This window comes from Cottoperca gobio, chromosome 7, assembly GCF_900634415.1.
Source record: "Cottoperca gobio chromosome 7, fCotGob3.1, whole genome shotgun sequence".
Lineage (NCBI taxonomy): Eukaryota > Metazoa > Chordata > Actinopteri > Perciformes > Bovichtidae > Cottoperca > Cottoperca gobio.
Window position 1 is genome coordinate 8,187,282 of NC_041361.1, and position 16,416 is coordinate 8,203,697.

At 38.0% G+C, this 16,416-nt stretch overlaps 1 protein-coding gene across 1 annotated transcript; it reads right to left on the reverse strand.

The window, feature by feature from the left end:
• Positions 1-2,408: 2,408 nt before the first annotated feature.
• Positions 2,409-9,461, reverse strand: LOC115010993 (deoxynucleoside triphosphate triphosphohydrolase SAMHD1-like). The gene is given in 17 exon segments (XM_029435919.1): positions 2,409-2,435; positions 2,817-2,884; positions 2,887-2,953; positions 3,080-3,184; positions 3,313-3,402; positions 4,236-4,369; positions 5,487-5,602; positions 5,746-5,837; positions 5,932-6,043; positions 6,129-6,229; positions 6,350-6,502; positions 6,909-6,979; positions 7,641-7,756; positions 7,984-8,144; positions 8,710-8,779; positions 8,988-9,048; positions 9,446-9,461. Coding segments are annotated over 17 exon segments (1,560 nt in total).
• Between the last annotated feature and the right edge of the window lie 6,955 nt (positions 9,462-16,416).

The window sequence follows — 16,416 nt, forward strand, 5'->3', positions numbered from 1 at the left end:
GCCACCATTGTGCCCTTGAGCAAGGTACTTAACCCCAAGTTGCTCCAGAGAGACTGTCCCTGTAGTTATTTCACTGTAAGTCGCTCTGGATAAGAGCGTCTGCTAAATGACCTGTAATGTAACGTCAAAATTATTAAAAATAAACAAAGATTAGAAAAGTTGTTAAAAGGAAATCCTGTCGTTTGAGAAGCTGGAACCTTAAAATGTTTGGCCGTTTTGCATGTAAAACAACAGATGATCAAAATAGTTATGTTTTCTATCAATTAATTATTATGTCATGTTCTCATATTTTTGTTAAATTGTAACATTTTATGTTAAATTATGTTATGTGTAATTTTGGAATGTTTACTTAAGTTGTTGATCAGCTTCAGTAAACGCAAACCTCAACTCTATTGAACATGGGAACATATTATATGGTTTTATTTCACAAATAAAACACCGTACTTCCGGTATATTGTTTGCTGCTAATACATAACTTGACGCAAATCTCTCCTATTTGCGTTGTACTAAGAGGGTGGAGCCAAATATAGTGCTGCGAATGAAGCCAGAGTGTTAACGCCAAAACCCCGGATTACGTTCAGTGACGACGATGTAGGACATGCAGTGCCGGCGTTTTTAAAACAGTTTATTCCTATGTGTAGATCTATTGCGACAAAGTATGGACGGATAGATCATTTAAACACACATGTTCCGGGACGCAACGGAAAATCAGCCACTTGTAAGTATTACACCAAGTATATGCCACTATAATAAAAACACACGCACACAAAGTAATGATAGAACAGAAACAGAAATGTCTTGAAAAGAGAAAAAAGGGAGAAACATCCAGTTGAAAGGAAATGCAATAGTAGGGATTTGCAATATGGGCAAACTCTTCATGGTATGTAATTTTATATTGTGATATAATACATTTTCTAGAAACTTAATTAGAAAAATAGTTTATCGATAAAATAATCAGATGGGAATGTCTGTTTCGATATATCTGGTGAATTAAACACCTGGGGTAAATCTAGAAAGCAGTGATGGTATATTTCTACCATTCACAATCAAATGGAGAGCTCTCATGTATGAACAATATGGCAGACAGATTTATAACGTCGCATGGTACTTACATATTGCCAAATCCTACAATAAGCGTCATATACAACCCTGTAGCAGAGATGGCCTTGCAATATAGACAAGTTGATGGAACACACGTGAAATATTAAGTAAATAATAAGTGAAATTGTAAAAATGACCTACACTTTGGTTAATTGTTGCAGGTCTAATAATAACACCAAATGCATGGCTACACATTTGAACAGTTTGTTCACAAAAGGTTTTTCTTTGACAACACAGTCCATAGTTGACAAATTTAGTAGATGCATCATCATCACAGCTGAGCGTATTATTTCATGTGGTGTTGGGTGAGTTAATGCACGAGGACACAATAAAGAGAATATGAGTTTTATTTAAAATTGAGCAGGAACAATCTTTTATCAACCCAACTCAATAGGAATACACTTGAAAGCTTCTAATAACCTTTGTTAGATTTCCCTTTACTGAAGAATGTAATATATTTTCACGCTATGACCATAACACAACGATACCCAAAGTGTGTCTTAATTAACCACATTCATACAGATGGCTACATCAAAGAAAGCCAGTTGAGCTATATAGATGAGTACAGTGAGAAATTGTGATATATAATGTAATCATAATGGTAATAGTAATCATCATTCTTATTTCATATTCATAGATTAGATACAAAGTGCTTTCCAAGTGAGGGCTTCTCAAGTTGGAACCACAACAACCACCAAACAACAACCTTTAATCAAACATCACTCAAAGTCAAAATAATATCTAATCAGATTACCACATTAATTCACACGGTTGACATCAAAACCAAACACCTCTACATATTTAAAATCCCTAAACCACAAATGAAATGTTCCCTTTAACTCCAGTACACATGTTGGTCAGTGCTTTACCCCATCATAAGGAATACACAGAGAACACACACAGAAGCATAATGACTGTGAATAAGTTGAATAAAACAAACTGCAGTATACATATTCAGTTTCAGACAAAGACATTTTAAGTAACCATGATTGATTGTTAAAAACAGAATTACACAATAGCATGCTTTTGGTACCAACATGATATTCAACAAGGACTCTAAAATAAAGCTGAATAAAAATGATCAAACTTAAACAAAGATATGTGTATAATATTAATCTGGGCTCTGAAAAGCTGCATATATGGCCCAAATATGCAATAATGCATCCTGATTTAATATCAAATCTTGTGTACAGTACTACACTGTGCTCATTAACATCATCACGTGATCAAACGTCTTAACCATCTTCAACCCTAATGACCCAATGAGTGTCAGGGAGTGTTTCACTTTTATTTTGTTTAGGTTTTGGTTATTCTGGTGTAGCTGTGTCTCCATCCTGCATAAAAAGACAGACAAGTGTATCAGTATTAAGAAGAGCAGTGCAGAGTGAGAGATGCAATTCATCATTACTGAAGCACTAAACTACACTGGAGCTGGAATAATTAGTCGATTGAAAATTCATTTGTAATCATTTTGATTAACGATGAATCATTCAAGATATTTTTTAAAGCATTTTCTGCCTTCATTTAGTGATAGTGTAGAGAGACAGGACATGTTGGGAGAGAGAGTAGAGGAATACAAGCGGTCCGGCCAGCTGGGAATTGAACCCTGGACTTGCTGCTCAGGGCATTTGCGCCCATGTAGTACGCGTCCTAACTACTCGGCTATCAGGCCTCCAGACAGATCCTATGTTTAACATCCCGGATCTAAATATTACCTGAGGTCTTGGCAAGTCTTTGTTGATACACCACTGGACAAAGTGCCTCCTGGCAGCCTCCAGACTTGCCCATCAGTCTTCTTGCTGTAAACTCTGATCAGCGTCTCAGAAAAGGTCGTTGGGAGAAGCTTGGACCTCTGACAAAAATGATAGCAGCATAAATTTGATAATAATGACATAACAGAGGTTGCCTTACGAAGAAATACACACAAACTCGTGAAAAGAAAGATTAAGATTTGTGTTGTCATTGCTTTAGTTCTGACCTGGTCTTTGGATATCTTGAATGCGTTGGTAGGGTTTCTCTTGCTGTAGAAATACATAGAGTCGATGGGGTCCTTTTCTTTCATCCCATAGTCCATAGTAACGATCTTAAAGAGAAGGGTGACACAGAAGCCTGTTTTCATATTCCCAAGGAAATCATTGGAGATGTCAACATCTAACAAAACCCAAGATTTTAAGAAAAGTGAGGTAAAAGTAATAAGACAAAAAAACTCACGTCAATTTCAAAGTCCGCTGCTGTCAGCTCATCCGGAGCCTTCCCGTCAGGGCGGGCATGCAGCCAACTCCGTTTTCCAAAGTTTCATTTCTTAAGTAGGAGAAAGGTTGAGAAGTGAGAGTGAAAAGAGAGTTGAGGTTTCTTCCATCATGATAACACCCACATGTGTCCACATTAAGCAGTTGAATTTAAAAAACACATCTTTGTTTCTCGGTTTCATCTCTGTCCACACTTTCAAATCAAACTAAATCTTTCTCACCCCACAACGGAGCTCTTCCAAAACATTCTTCAGAACATATTCTCAAAACAAATCTTTTACTGTTTACGGAGAAAATAGAGCTTTTGCAAAAAGAAGGCATTGGTGCCCCTGCGGAGTGGAGACATCAGCAGTTGCCAGCGCTAAAGTGCGGCCCGTGCTCGTGGGACCGCATTTTTGCACGTGGACCAAATGCTCCATCACAAGGATGCTTTTCTGCTCGTGGATACTGTGTAATCTATTTCTAACATTTAAATTAAAATAAAGTATTTTTTAAACATATGCTGCACGACTGTGGACCTGGGAGCACCTTTGAAAAAAACCATTGTAAAAACAAAACAAATATTTGTTTTATTCCTATGCGTTGAACTTGACATGAAGAATACTTTTTGGTCTTTTTTTGCCTTTAATAATAGTATAACTGAGCATAGTCAGGAAAGGGCGAGAAGGACTTTCTAGGAATTGTATCTGGTAGTCTTTTGTGGTCCACGTGAAATCCAGGCACAATACCCACACCGGCAATGTAAGATGACAGAGACAATATAAAAAAGCAATGTGCACTCATCAATTACAAAAGGAGCATCTCATAGACACAGTGAAATATACAGTATAACGTGCCAAACAGAAGTGTTATGTAATAGAGGAACAGAAAGACATTACTGCACACCTGGGTTATTCTTCGTTTAGGGTTCGTTTCACCCAGAAACCTGTAGTGGTCTCGATCGACGATCCTCTTTAGAATATCGCGTGCCTCCTCCTCATTCGTGGAGGTAGAGTTGAGTATTTGTTCAAACACTTGATCTACAGGAGAAACAGAGAAACAGAGTGGAAGACAGGTGAGATAGAACAAACTGTGTTTTGACTTAAAACTATGCAAATGTACATACTTTTGGACTATGATTATTACTCCGTAGATAACGCCCAAAAAGCTTAATGACAACATTTATAATTTATAATTATAATTATAATTATAACATAATAATTTTATTATTTACACATATTACAACCTCAGTCTGGACATTTTATTCTTCTGGCGATGTTTACCCTGTAAAATCAAATTCTCTAAATCCAAAGAGCAGATTCAGAAAACATTTAAATAATCTTTCATTATTTTATATTTATTCATAAATAAAAAAAGTTATGATGAAGAGTTCGCTTATTATTGTACAAAAAGGAGGTTTGCTAATAAAAACAGGATGACTGATAGATGATTAGCTCTCAACAGCGACATTATGTACCACTTTTGCAGGACGTAAACATTGTATTTGTAAAGTACAGCAACCTCGCTCTCACCCCCCTCCCCCGCTTGAAAAACATTCAGTGAAGAAGCAAGAAGTCAACGAGTGTTATCGGCAAAACATCACAAACCAAGCATGCAACTCTCATATCAAACATTCATGGATATATGTTGTGCCTTTAAACAAGTATTTGGAACAAAAGATGTCTTATAATAAAACGGTTTAAAGGTTGAATATCCTGTAAGCAATTTAGTTCGGCTGGCAAATATAGACTAAAACGTAGATTTTTAAGACCTCCTGTTTCAAAAACTAAAAAACTAATTGGCCTTTGTTGTAAAATCCTCAGACATGTTAAAAGTGCTTTTATCAGTAAGTAATCTGTAGTAGTCATGTCAGAAAAGCCCCATGCGCACGCAACAGGCGCCTATTCAGTAGTGCACTGAAAATCCTTAGGATAATTCAGAAAATTGTTAAAAGGCCTTCTTTCACTGTTTATGTAAACAAACAAACAAAACATGAGTGATAATACTGACAGCAGTCTGACATGTTTGGACAAGTCAGCATGTTTTAAAAGACGGACATGTAGTATTTGTTAAACGATGGTTTGTGTGTCCTGCACACTCCTCCCTGTGTCCTAACGTTACAACACACGCTCACGGTACACAGTGGTTTCTGCAGACCTGTCAGCTTGGTGTAGGCCACCATGTCATCAATGGCTGTGGAGAGAGTGAACATGTTCCCTTCTGAGCCTTCAATCTGGATGTGCTCGTCTGCTTCCAGAAAGGCCTCTGCGATCCTGGATGAGCATACCCAACATATGATCACATATTCACATATTATCACACCATACAAGAGAGTGAATTATGAAACCAATTACATCAGACAGCAGACAAAGCTAAATGTTGTCAGAGGGCCATCGTGGGAAGGGTAGCTACTCACATAGTCTCTATGATGTTGCCCACTTTGTGCTGGCAGGCTCTTCTATGGAGACAGTTCCTTGTGTGGAACATGTCATACAGATTGCCCATCTCCTGTTGAGAGTATTACCTATAGTTTAGTCACAACTAATAAGATGAAGGGATTGCTGTTTAATATCTGACAAAAAAAGATTAACAACTTCATCACCTTGTCTCTAGTGCAGATGTGCTTCTTCCCGTTGTCCACCTCACACACTCTGGCAAACTTTATGAAGCGCCGATAGTCAAAGTTGTTCTGGATGCCCAAGTAGTAGCAGTCCCTGAAAAGAGACAGAGTGAAGAAATATGTGAAACTGTGCTTATTACGTTGTAATTGTTCTACAGTAGCTGCCGAACAAGTCCCACCTGGCAAGGTAGTCAAACTTGTCCACATCAACGCCGTTTGTTTTGTTGGCCACGATTTCATAGAGGAAGAACTTGTCTTTTGTACGTCCTTCATATGGCCCCTGTGGAAATGACAGACATTAGTGGCATTAGACATTGGCTACTGCAGCAATGATGATGATACTGATATCACACAATTCACAATGGCATGACTGACTGCCACTTACCCCAGGGTTTGGTACTTCTTTGTCTTTATCAGTTTTAAAAGGTCCTACAATCATCTCTTTGATGAACTTCACATCCTTGGGCAGATCAAGGCCGTAAGCCTTCATCAACCACTCCAGATCATTAGTTTCCACCAGGTGATCAAACATCTTCAGAGAAGCGTTCTCATGCTGCGAGATACACAGATTCATGAATATATCAGTGTGAGAATTCAAAGTAAAAAACAATGACTCACTGCTCAAGTAGAAAGAGCCTATCTTTGCTGAAAACATGACAGGATACACAGAATTTGAATGCGTGTCTTATCGCTCACTTTTACCAGTCTGTGGCCATAACTTCCATAACGACCGTGTGCCTTGTAGTGCATATAGCGTGCTTCGCCCTTCTCCCCCTGTATGTCTAACCTCTTCACCTCTCCCACTCGTCTCATTCATTAAGAGTGACCCACAGGATGTTAGTGTGAAAGAGAGAAATAACATCTGATCCCTTTTCCATTAACAGTTTAGCTTCAAAAGCATTGCTTGGTTCAAGGCCTCTGTCATAAAACCAACAACAGGGGCTCTGACGGTTTCTTACCTTCCAATTGTCCAATGGACGTTTTTGAGAGATGAACTTATTATCAAACAGATGGGAAAAGGGCCCATGTCCTAGATATGGAGAAATAAAAACAAGTTAACCTGATGATGGTTGTGTGTGACATGAACTGAGGTAAAATGTGAAGTGAGCCATTTCTGAGTAAATCTTATCAGGTCTGTTTTATTTGAAAAACAATGAAAACAACTCCTAATGCCCCCAGTTTAATAAGTACATGTTATTATATTCTTACAATAAATACAACATTGTGTAATCTCCCCCATTTGCTGTTATTATTGTTTGCTATTAATGCATTTCAACATTTCTCAGCATTATTTTCTTTAACACAACATACTGGTAGTCATGGCAACTACAGCAAACGTTTTTATCCAAATGCAGCGCAAATTTCAAAATAATTTCCAGAAAGATTTGACTGCTTTTCATATTATATATTAAACTAATTATTGCATTTGCTGCAAAAGAACTGTTGAGTTTGAATTATTTTAACACTGAAATGAAGTTTTATTAAGAAGAGAAACCTACTTTAGACATTTTCATCTTTGGTTTGCCTTCATTAGGGTTTCATTGTTAATGCCTGCCATACCATGACTATACACAAAACACCAGCTTTTATTTGACAATTTATGGATAGTTTTACTTTCATTATCACTCTTGATCACACCCAGCAATTACCTTTTAAAATGATGTCATGGTGAACAGGTGTGTATCACTCACCCAGGTCATGGCAAAGACCAGCAATCTGCACACAAAGGATGTCTCTGGCAGTGATCCCGAGTTCTGGCTGCTGTGCTTGAAGAGCTTTTGCAAGCTCTCCTGCTACGTGCGCCACCCTTAATCACCACACACAGCACACGACAACAAATAACTCATTACATAAAAACAACATGAGTATCCTGCTGTCAAACTGGTGTGTGAACTTGAATTATCCTGAGACTAAGGTGTGAAATGTGTTAACTTAAGGTGGTTTTTTTTATTTTATTAAGTACTTTAAACCAGTCTTGGTTTACAGATTACCTAAAAATACAAAACTGTATCCTCTGATAACACGCAGACATACCCAATCGAGTGTTCAAAGCGGTTGTGGGATGCTCCAGGGTAAACAAAGTAGGTCCCTCCAAGCTGCTTGATGTATCGTAGTCTCTGGAACTGAGGTGTGTCGATGATTTTGACGAGAAGAGGGTGTAGCTCCACATGTCCGTGGATGGGATCATTAAACACCTGGCAGAAAACAGAACAAAAACCCAGTCCAATTATGACCCAAAAGAGTACCAGTGAAACCTGCTCCAGTTCTCCCGAGGGCTCTGCGAGCTAGCTAGAGGATAAGCATAAGAAAATGTTCTTGCATGAGGCCCAATGAGCCCAAACATGAAGCCAAAGCTACAAAAGAATGTCTTAAAAAAATGACAAAAGGATCATTGAGCACCTGGTAAAACAAAAAAGAAACAAAAGAATGACATAGCTAGTTTGTTTATGAACCAAAAGAGTAGCAGTAAAAAATGCGTGATGAGTGAACTCATATTTCTTCATACTACAATCTTCCTCATCTTAATTTTCCGTGCCTTCGCCGTCTCATCGTCTTTTGCTGTAGACTGACAATGGACTCAACAATAGGCAGTAAACAATCTTGGCTTTGTGATTATGTAGTTCATTCACTGACACTGGTATCTTCCACACTCCTTGGCTGTTTATTCTACAAACTCTTCAGTTTCTTTCTGTTTAGTCTCCCTCATCTGTCCAGCCCTGAACATGTAGTGTGATGTACGGTTTAAACACGATATATTACCTTTCGTTGTTTTCGGATCGATAAGAGCTCGCTGATAATGGACAGGATTTCCTTACGGTCCTCTTCTTCACTAAAAATGGTGGGAAAGTAAAATACAGAAGAGCAGAGTAGGTAATGAGTAGATTAGAGAAGTGAAGTGTGACATCTGTCTGGTAGATGTTGTTGCACCTAATTAGTGCTACTGCTTCATAGCAATTTGCTTTGTACGCAACTTCTTCTATTCAAGATGTTATCATTTTTAGACATTGCAACTTGTTTTAAAAAGGGGAGACACTCACCCTATACCCATGTTCTTCAGATCAGCATCTTTGAGCTCCTGCAGTTTCTGACCATCGATCTCTGGGTAAAACAGGAAACGTTAATAGCAGTCCGTACCGCACAACACTGAAGCACTTTTTTTTGTTAAAGCAGCTCTCAACAGCTAACTTAATAAGGCCTGCCATAACATGAAATCTAACCATCATTTTAATTTACCAAACCAGAAAACCAACCTTCAAATTTCGTTTTCCATTTTTCAAGTCCTCGATCTTGCAGGAAGGTTAACGTTCTCTCCACTCCCCATTTCTCATGGTTATCTATTTCTATTTCCATTGAAAATGTATGTTTCGGAGTCGTTAAGCTAATATCTGCGTCTAGGCAAGGTTGATCTCAAGTTGTTTAAACAGCTGATCAGGAAAGACCTGCACAACTAAACGCAGGGTTTGAACAATGCCTGGCTTTTATGTCTGCACCACACCTATCAGATCGGTCATAGTGAAAGTATTTTGTGTTTGATTGGACAACAAAAACATTTCAGAAAACACACAAAAAAAAAAACCGGATCATGTTATTAAAATTAAAGTCGCCCACAAACAATTCCAAGCCTTTATGCCAAGCTAAGATATGCTCTGCAGACTCCAGCTTCATATTCATTAGACAAACGAGAGTGCTGTTAACCTTCTCATCTGACTGTCCGCCCGGAAGTGAATAAGCATATTTCCCAAAAAGTCGGACTATTTCTAATTTCACACATTAGGATCAGTTTACTAGTCATAGGTAGAGCTACTCAGCCTATGTTTTATGTAGTTAATCAGGAGGTTTGTCAAGTCTGAGAATATAACCCTGATGACGTCAGAAACTCAAGAGACCGCATTATTCCACTGAGATGAAATGTGATCAAAAGGACTGAGGTTTGTGCTGATACATATAAAAGATTAATCCATACTTTATTTCCCTTGCCAGTTGTTATTTTGGCTGAACAAAGAAACAAGCCAGCACCACATTTGCATACATTTACATTGGCTATTTTTGCTGCCACCTTGACTTTGAAACACTGACATGTTCATGTCAATTAACATTCACCTCCCGTTTACTTTCATTCTACGTGAGCGAAAGGGCGTTAGAACATTTGCTTCTGGTCGTGAGGCAAATCCGCATCTTCGCTTTCATGTGGAACTCAACAATTGATGAACTCTTAGCGCAAATTTTGCACATGTGTGACGTGTCATGCAGCTCCTGGCTGTGCTTTTCTATATGTACTTCATTTTTGAGGCTGGTTATTATGTCCCACATCATGGACAAAAGAAATAGTCATTTCTAACTTTCTATTGTTTCATTTCGTCACCTCGTGGACCCGGTGGACGTGGTGCTTTGGGGATGAAAATTCCATCAAACAGATGGAAAAGGGCCCATGTCCTAGATATGGAGAATAAATATGAGTTAATCTAATGATGATTGTGTATAAAGTGAACTGAGGTAAACTCTGAAGTCAGCCATTTGTAGATCTAGTATATCTTATCAGTTATACTAGTCTGCTGATGATGACAGTTCAACATTTCCACCATGTTAACTTGTTCTTCCTCATGAACTGTTTTTCCTCATACTTTGTCTTCGAGGCTCTGCTTTAGCGCCTATCTCTTTAAGCTCTGATTGACTTGCGATAGAAATTGCAAAGGTAATTCTAGAAATGGTGGGCTGTATATTCTAATGAGCCTACATGTGACAGAAGAAGGGGAGCTAAATCTGAATGGCTTGTTGAATCCCATGTTCTCTGGCCGATGTAGCCCACAAACAACTGTATGGGTTGTCTTGTTTAACAGTGTGTGGGTTGGGAGGCACTCCAGACACACAAATATGTGCAAAAGACTGAAACATGTGATAATATGTCCTCTTTAAACAAACGTGAGGCAGGCACACTACAGAGTGTACTACAAAATTGTCTTTGATAACGTCCAATGAGCCCAAGCATAAAGCCAAAGCTACACAGGAATGGCATACAAACAAACATACCGACAGACTCATTAAAAACTTGATAGAATAGAAATGAGACACGCCTAATCTATCTATGAGCCAAAAGAGTAACAATACAAAACACTCCCAGTTCTCCTGCGTGATCAGTGAACTAGTTTCTCTGCATTTCATACTCAGTCTTCCTGACAGTAAAGCTTTTTAAAACAGAGTGCACAAGAGTGAGCATACAAACATAACAAACAATTTGAAACGTTCCTTTATGTAAACCTTATATTTCATTGTGGGTACTTGCTAATTAAGAAAAATATAGATAAAACTAATAGCAACAGTCAGGTAGTTTCCACACAGTACATTTAATGCACTGCTGAAATGCAGTGTTAGGCAGCAACAACAGAAAGCTGGTGCCGGTCCGGCTCAACGTCTCCTCCATTGTGTTTACTTGCTAATGCAGGTCGGGCCAACCTGTCAAACAAGAGTCAGATAATATCTGTACTTTGTTTTTAAAGAGCCACATTCCATCCAACACTCTTTAATAATGATACTGACATTTAAAAGTCAAATGTTGCATATTGATAATTATAGTACATATTGCTGATAATACTAACTTACGCTTACTAAATAATTTCACATTGTTCTATTGCTAATTTTATTTAATTAAAACATCTGATACAACGTGCAGCCAGGTGACAAATTTCCAGTAGAAGAAAATTTTATATCAAACTTGATTCCTTGTATCAACGCATATACATATAACAATACAACAATATCTATAACAGGTGTTTTACCTTACGTAGAGTTTTGCATTAATATTGCAACATTCAAATTAAGCATTTTATTAATACTACAGATTATACGCCTGAAACATTAATGTCAGGAAAACACGTACGTCTGGTTCTGATAGTGTTCTCTCATTCTTAATATATTGTCTGCATTGATTTATGGCAAGAATATTTACACACCTACATGTAAAATTACTTTTTTCTCCTATTGTACATTATACATGTGTACTTTTGGCCAACTACACCAAATGGCCACAGGATGACACTGTTGCTCAATTCTTTAGAGGTCAATTTATTTACAGTAAGTGATCCAATAACCTCTCTGGGAACCATCACCTTATCGTGGTGGAGAGGTTTGTGTGTCCCTATGAACCTGAGAGCTGTGTTGTCTGGAGCGTAGTGCTCCTGGTAGGGTCTCCCAAGGCAAATTGGTCTCAAGTGAGGGGCCAGACTAAGAATGGTTCAAAAACGACTTCATGAAAGAAAGGGAAAGGAAAGGAGAGACCCTGCCCGGAGGAAGCTCGGGGCCCCCGTCTGGAGCCAGGCCCAGAGGGAGGGCTGAAGACTGAAACATGTGATAATATGTCCTCTTTAAACAAACGTGAGGCAGGCACACTACAGAGTGTACTACAAAATTGTCTTTGATAACGTCCAATGAGCCCAAGCATAAAGCCAAAGCTACACAGGAATGGCTTGAAAAACATGCTGACAGACTCATTAAAAACCTGATAGAACAGAAATGAGACACGCCTAATCTATCTATGAGCCAAAAGAGTAACAATAAAAAACACTCCCAGTTCTCCTGCGTGATCCGTGAACTAGTTTCTCTGCATTTCATACTCAGTCTTGCTAACAATTTGAAATGTTCCTTTATGTAAACCTTATATTTCATTGTGGGTACTTGCTAATTAAGAAAAATACAGATAAAACTAATAGCAACAGTCTGTCAGGCAACAATGAGGAAGGCATTCCTAAGAGGCAAACAAATCCAAAAAGAGACAACTCCTTCTATTTTCATGCTCTGATGAAGGCTACCAGGCCGTAACATTAGCATGTGTGTGTGACATGGCCAGAATAAATTCATGAAATTGAGATGAGTCTACTTTGTTCTGTAGATCTGTGTGTGTGATACAGGTCACATATTTTGGAGCCTAGAGAGCAAAGGCAAAAGGCACATGGCAACTTTTATAATCTGGAAGGGAATGAAAGGAATTGGGCCAGTATATGTGATGAGAGTCTCGTGAGGGAATGAGATGCAGGTGTGTAGATGGGTGGGGTAGTCAGGTGATGGAGAAATGAAAGTCAGAGGGCATCTGGTGGATGGAAGGAGAATGGCAATGGTTTGGGGAATTAAAAGATATTGCTGGAAAGGAGGGATAGAGACAGACTGTGACACCTTAATTGAAACGTAACTTTATAAGCCCTATTTATACGCAGCAACAAAAAGATCAAGTGAAGATCAGATAATATTCATTTTTTAATATTTGTATTACTGCTGTGGTTAATGTTTTGTTAAGAACTGAAAATGAGATGAATTACACTGAGCATAAATAAAGGTAAATGTGTATATTTAAGGATTGTTTAGAAAGAATAAATGCATGGATTTACCCTCAATTTAGACAACTGCTGAATAAGCAGTCGGGCAGAAGAGGTATAAAGTAACTAAGAGTATTTACTCAAGTATTGTGTAGTTTTGAATTACTGGTGCTCTTTCTGATTTTAATTGTACTCTATTGATTTTACTGTACAAACACACGCACAAATTAGCAGAAAAAATATTAAAAACATTAAAAATAAAGAAAAGGAAATAAAACCACATGCATGTACATATGCACACACATCTTTATACCTCAACCCCCCTATTTAATCACTCACTGATCAACCCTTCTCTATCTCTCATTCTGAATGAGATTTTCTCAAACAAGGTTTACTGTTTGTGTAATTTTACTTGCATTTTAAAGGTATATGTTGTTGTCTGGTTAATTTACCAGAGTTTAAGATAGCCAGCATAATACAGATTTGTTTGGCATAGTTATTAGGGGTCATGAGTGCAATCTAAGTGCTATTAGTTGATTACATTTTTCAGTAAATACTTGATTCTTCCATCTTAATTCAATCAAAAACAAACCAAATGCAAGGACACATATCCACTTCTGTGGGTACTGAAGGATTTCTTCATTGTAATGTGACTGTTCACTAACTGCCTGAGCCCCAGTAATCAGCCTAAAAACCAGTAAAGTCTGGCTTAACGGTACTTTTTATCCACATGTGAGGGATAGGAAAGAAATGCCTCTTGGCCTGCAAGACTTAGCTGTCAACCCCTTCCCCCTCGTTTGCATTAGTAATCATTGCAGATATTTGGAATACTTCAACATCTTTAAAGCCCTTGGCCATTGAGTTTCCATGCTTTGGGAAATTGTCAATGTGATTGACAGGAGGCCTAAACACAAAGTAAATGCTTTAAGCTGCTGTTACCCTACAGTTATCCTCCTCTGGCTAATAAAGCCAAGTCTTCGTTTGGCTTCTTGATCTTCTCAGTGAAGGAGACCATTCCTGGGAATCATACAGCTTTCTGCTCATATTTTAAATTTCAGAATAATAACATGACATGAAAAGATTATAGGCTATAACGTTTGGAATTGTAGATGTTTTAATACTGTTGCTGTCAGATCTCTTTCTGTTTTTCTTAGAGCTACCAACAACACATGACACACTGCATCGTTTCCCAACACACTGTGCAACGGAGACGTTGATAACATATTTTCTATTTGTTGATTTTCATATGAACAAGAAGATCTACCATGATACTGTGTTTATCCCACCTGGTAAGTAATGACGAGATATCATCAAAGATAGGGTGGAGATGGCCTAGTGGGCTAGTGGTATGCCTTCCAAACAGAACACCAGATGGTTGTGAGCTCAATACCAGGCTGCCACCATTGTGACCCTGAGCAAGGTACTTAACCCTGAGCTGCTCCAGGGAGACTGTCCCTGTAGTTAGTTCACTGTAAGTTGCTCTGGATAAGAGCATCTGCTAAATGACCTGTAATGTAAAAGGTGCCTTGGACACAGACAACATAACCTACTAGCACATAGCCTGGATCATTTTGACTATTTTTCTCTCCAGCTCTCTGCCATGTGCATGCAGTGTCAATATTAACTAAACATAAATTAAACAGCAGCTGTTATGTAACAGCTTGGTCCCTCTGACTGTTTTAAACTGGCACCATCAGACCTATGCTCTGGACTTATGGCAAATGAACAAAGTGCTTTGCTGCCATCAATCAACCATTAACATTAAAGTCATTAGACTACATTGCAACAGGAAGGACACTTAGATTAGTTAAAAACCATGCAAGTGGGTGGTATAAAGTAAGCTCTTCCCCATATCTAAACAAGACCCGCTGGTGAGCTTTGCTTTGTTTCATCTTAACACTGTGAAAACTTGTGAGTCCAAAAGTGCAGCTTTTCAAGAAATAAGGATCATTATGATTTTTGACAATATATCATTAGCCTAAAAGGTTGGAGAATGTTGTCAATCCAGGAAAATGTAAATATGTAGTAAACCATGAAAACCAAAAATATTTAGTTTAGTTATGATGTTTTACCTGCTCGCGATGATGGGCTCAGAGACAAAGCAGAGGGCTGCAAAACATGTGTTCTTTGTTTAGAAAAGTATTTAGTGAAAGCCAATAAAGGAAACAAAGGAAAAAGCATTCATGCGTCATGTTCAATGGCTCCGTGCTTACTCTTTTCAACATAGTAGTTCTGCATAGTTGATGTGTTAATCGTTCTCTTTATACAAACTTATCAAATAAAATGTAAACTTCACTTGAAGTGAAGTGACATTTCTAGATTTCAAAAATATTTATTCTCAAACTACCACTCTGTAGTTTAAATACTAAAGCCCAATTTGACCTCTGAGTGTTTTCTTCTTTTAAGTGCATTTTTGTTTAAGCACATGAACCATAATGAAAACAGATAACAGGTAAATAGAGTTCTGTGTTTATGGAGACACAGGACTCTGGGAATTCATTAAATGGATAGCTCTTGGTCTTACATAAACAGCGTTCTTTGAATTCTCTGTATTATGTACAGTGCCATTTTGAATGAAAAGGTGATTTGTCTTTTTTCATGGCACAAACTCATAATATTAATCTCTACTCTTTTTAAAGTTGCGGCACAATTCCTCTTTCATCTCCTGCTGCTTTTCATAATCTCTCACCAGAAAAACGACTGGAAAGTATTCAGGTTCACATAATACATTTAACCCCCCATCCCAAAAAGAAGTATGAAAAGCTTGAACAAATGAACAATTCTTTTCTCACAATATTAAAATTACAGACTTAAAAATGCCTACGTCTACTGCATACATCACCTATTTCAATATCCACAGTAACACTGGTGGTGTCGCAATAAAAATCAATGTGATCCATCTTCTCTTCACACTGTGTCTGTTGGTGCAAAGAAGCAAATTGTGCAGAACGTATACTCAGAACGTGGTGAAATAGGTAACCCTTTACTTGAACTCCCCCTATTTAGTATTTTTTAGGCAGTATATAAACATTTAGTGAATGTTTTACAACACACTATAATGTAATTGTAAGCATTTATGAATGTATTTGTCAGATACTATAACTCTGCGGGCACACTTAAGTGGAGGCTGGTGTAGAAACAGAATCATATTGTTGTAAAACAC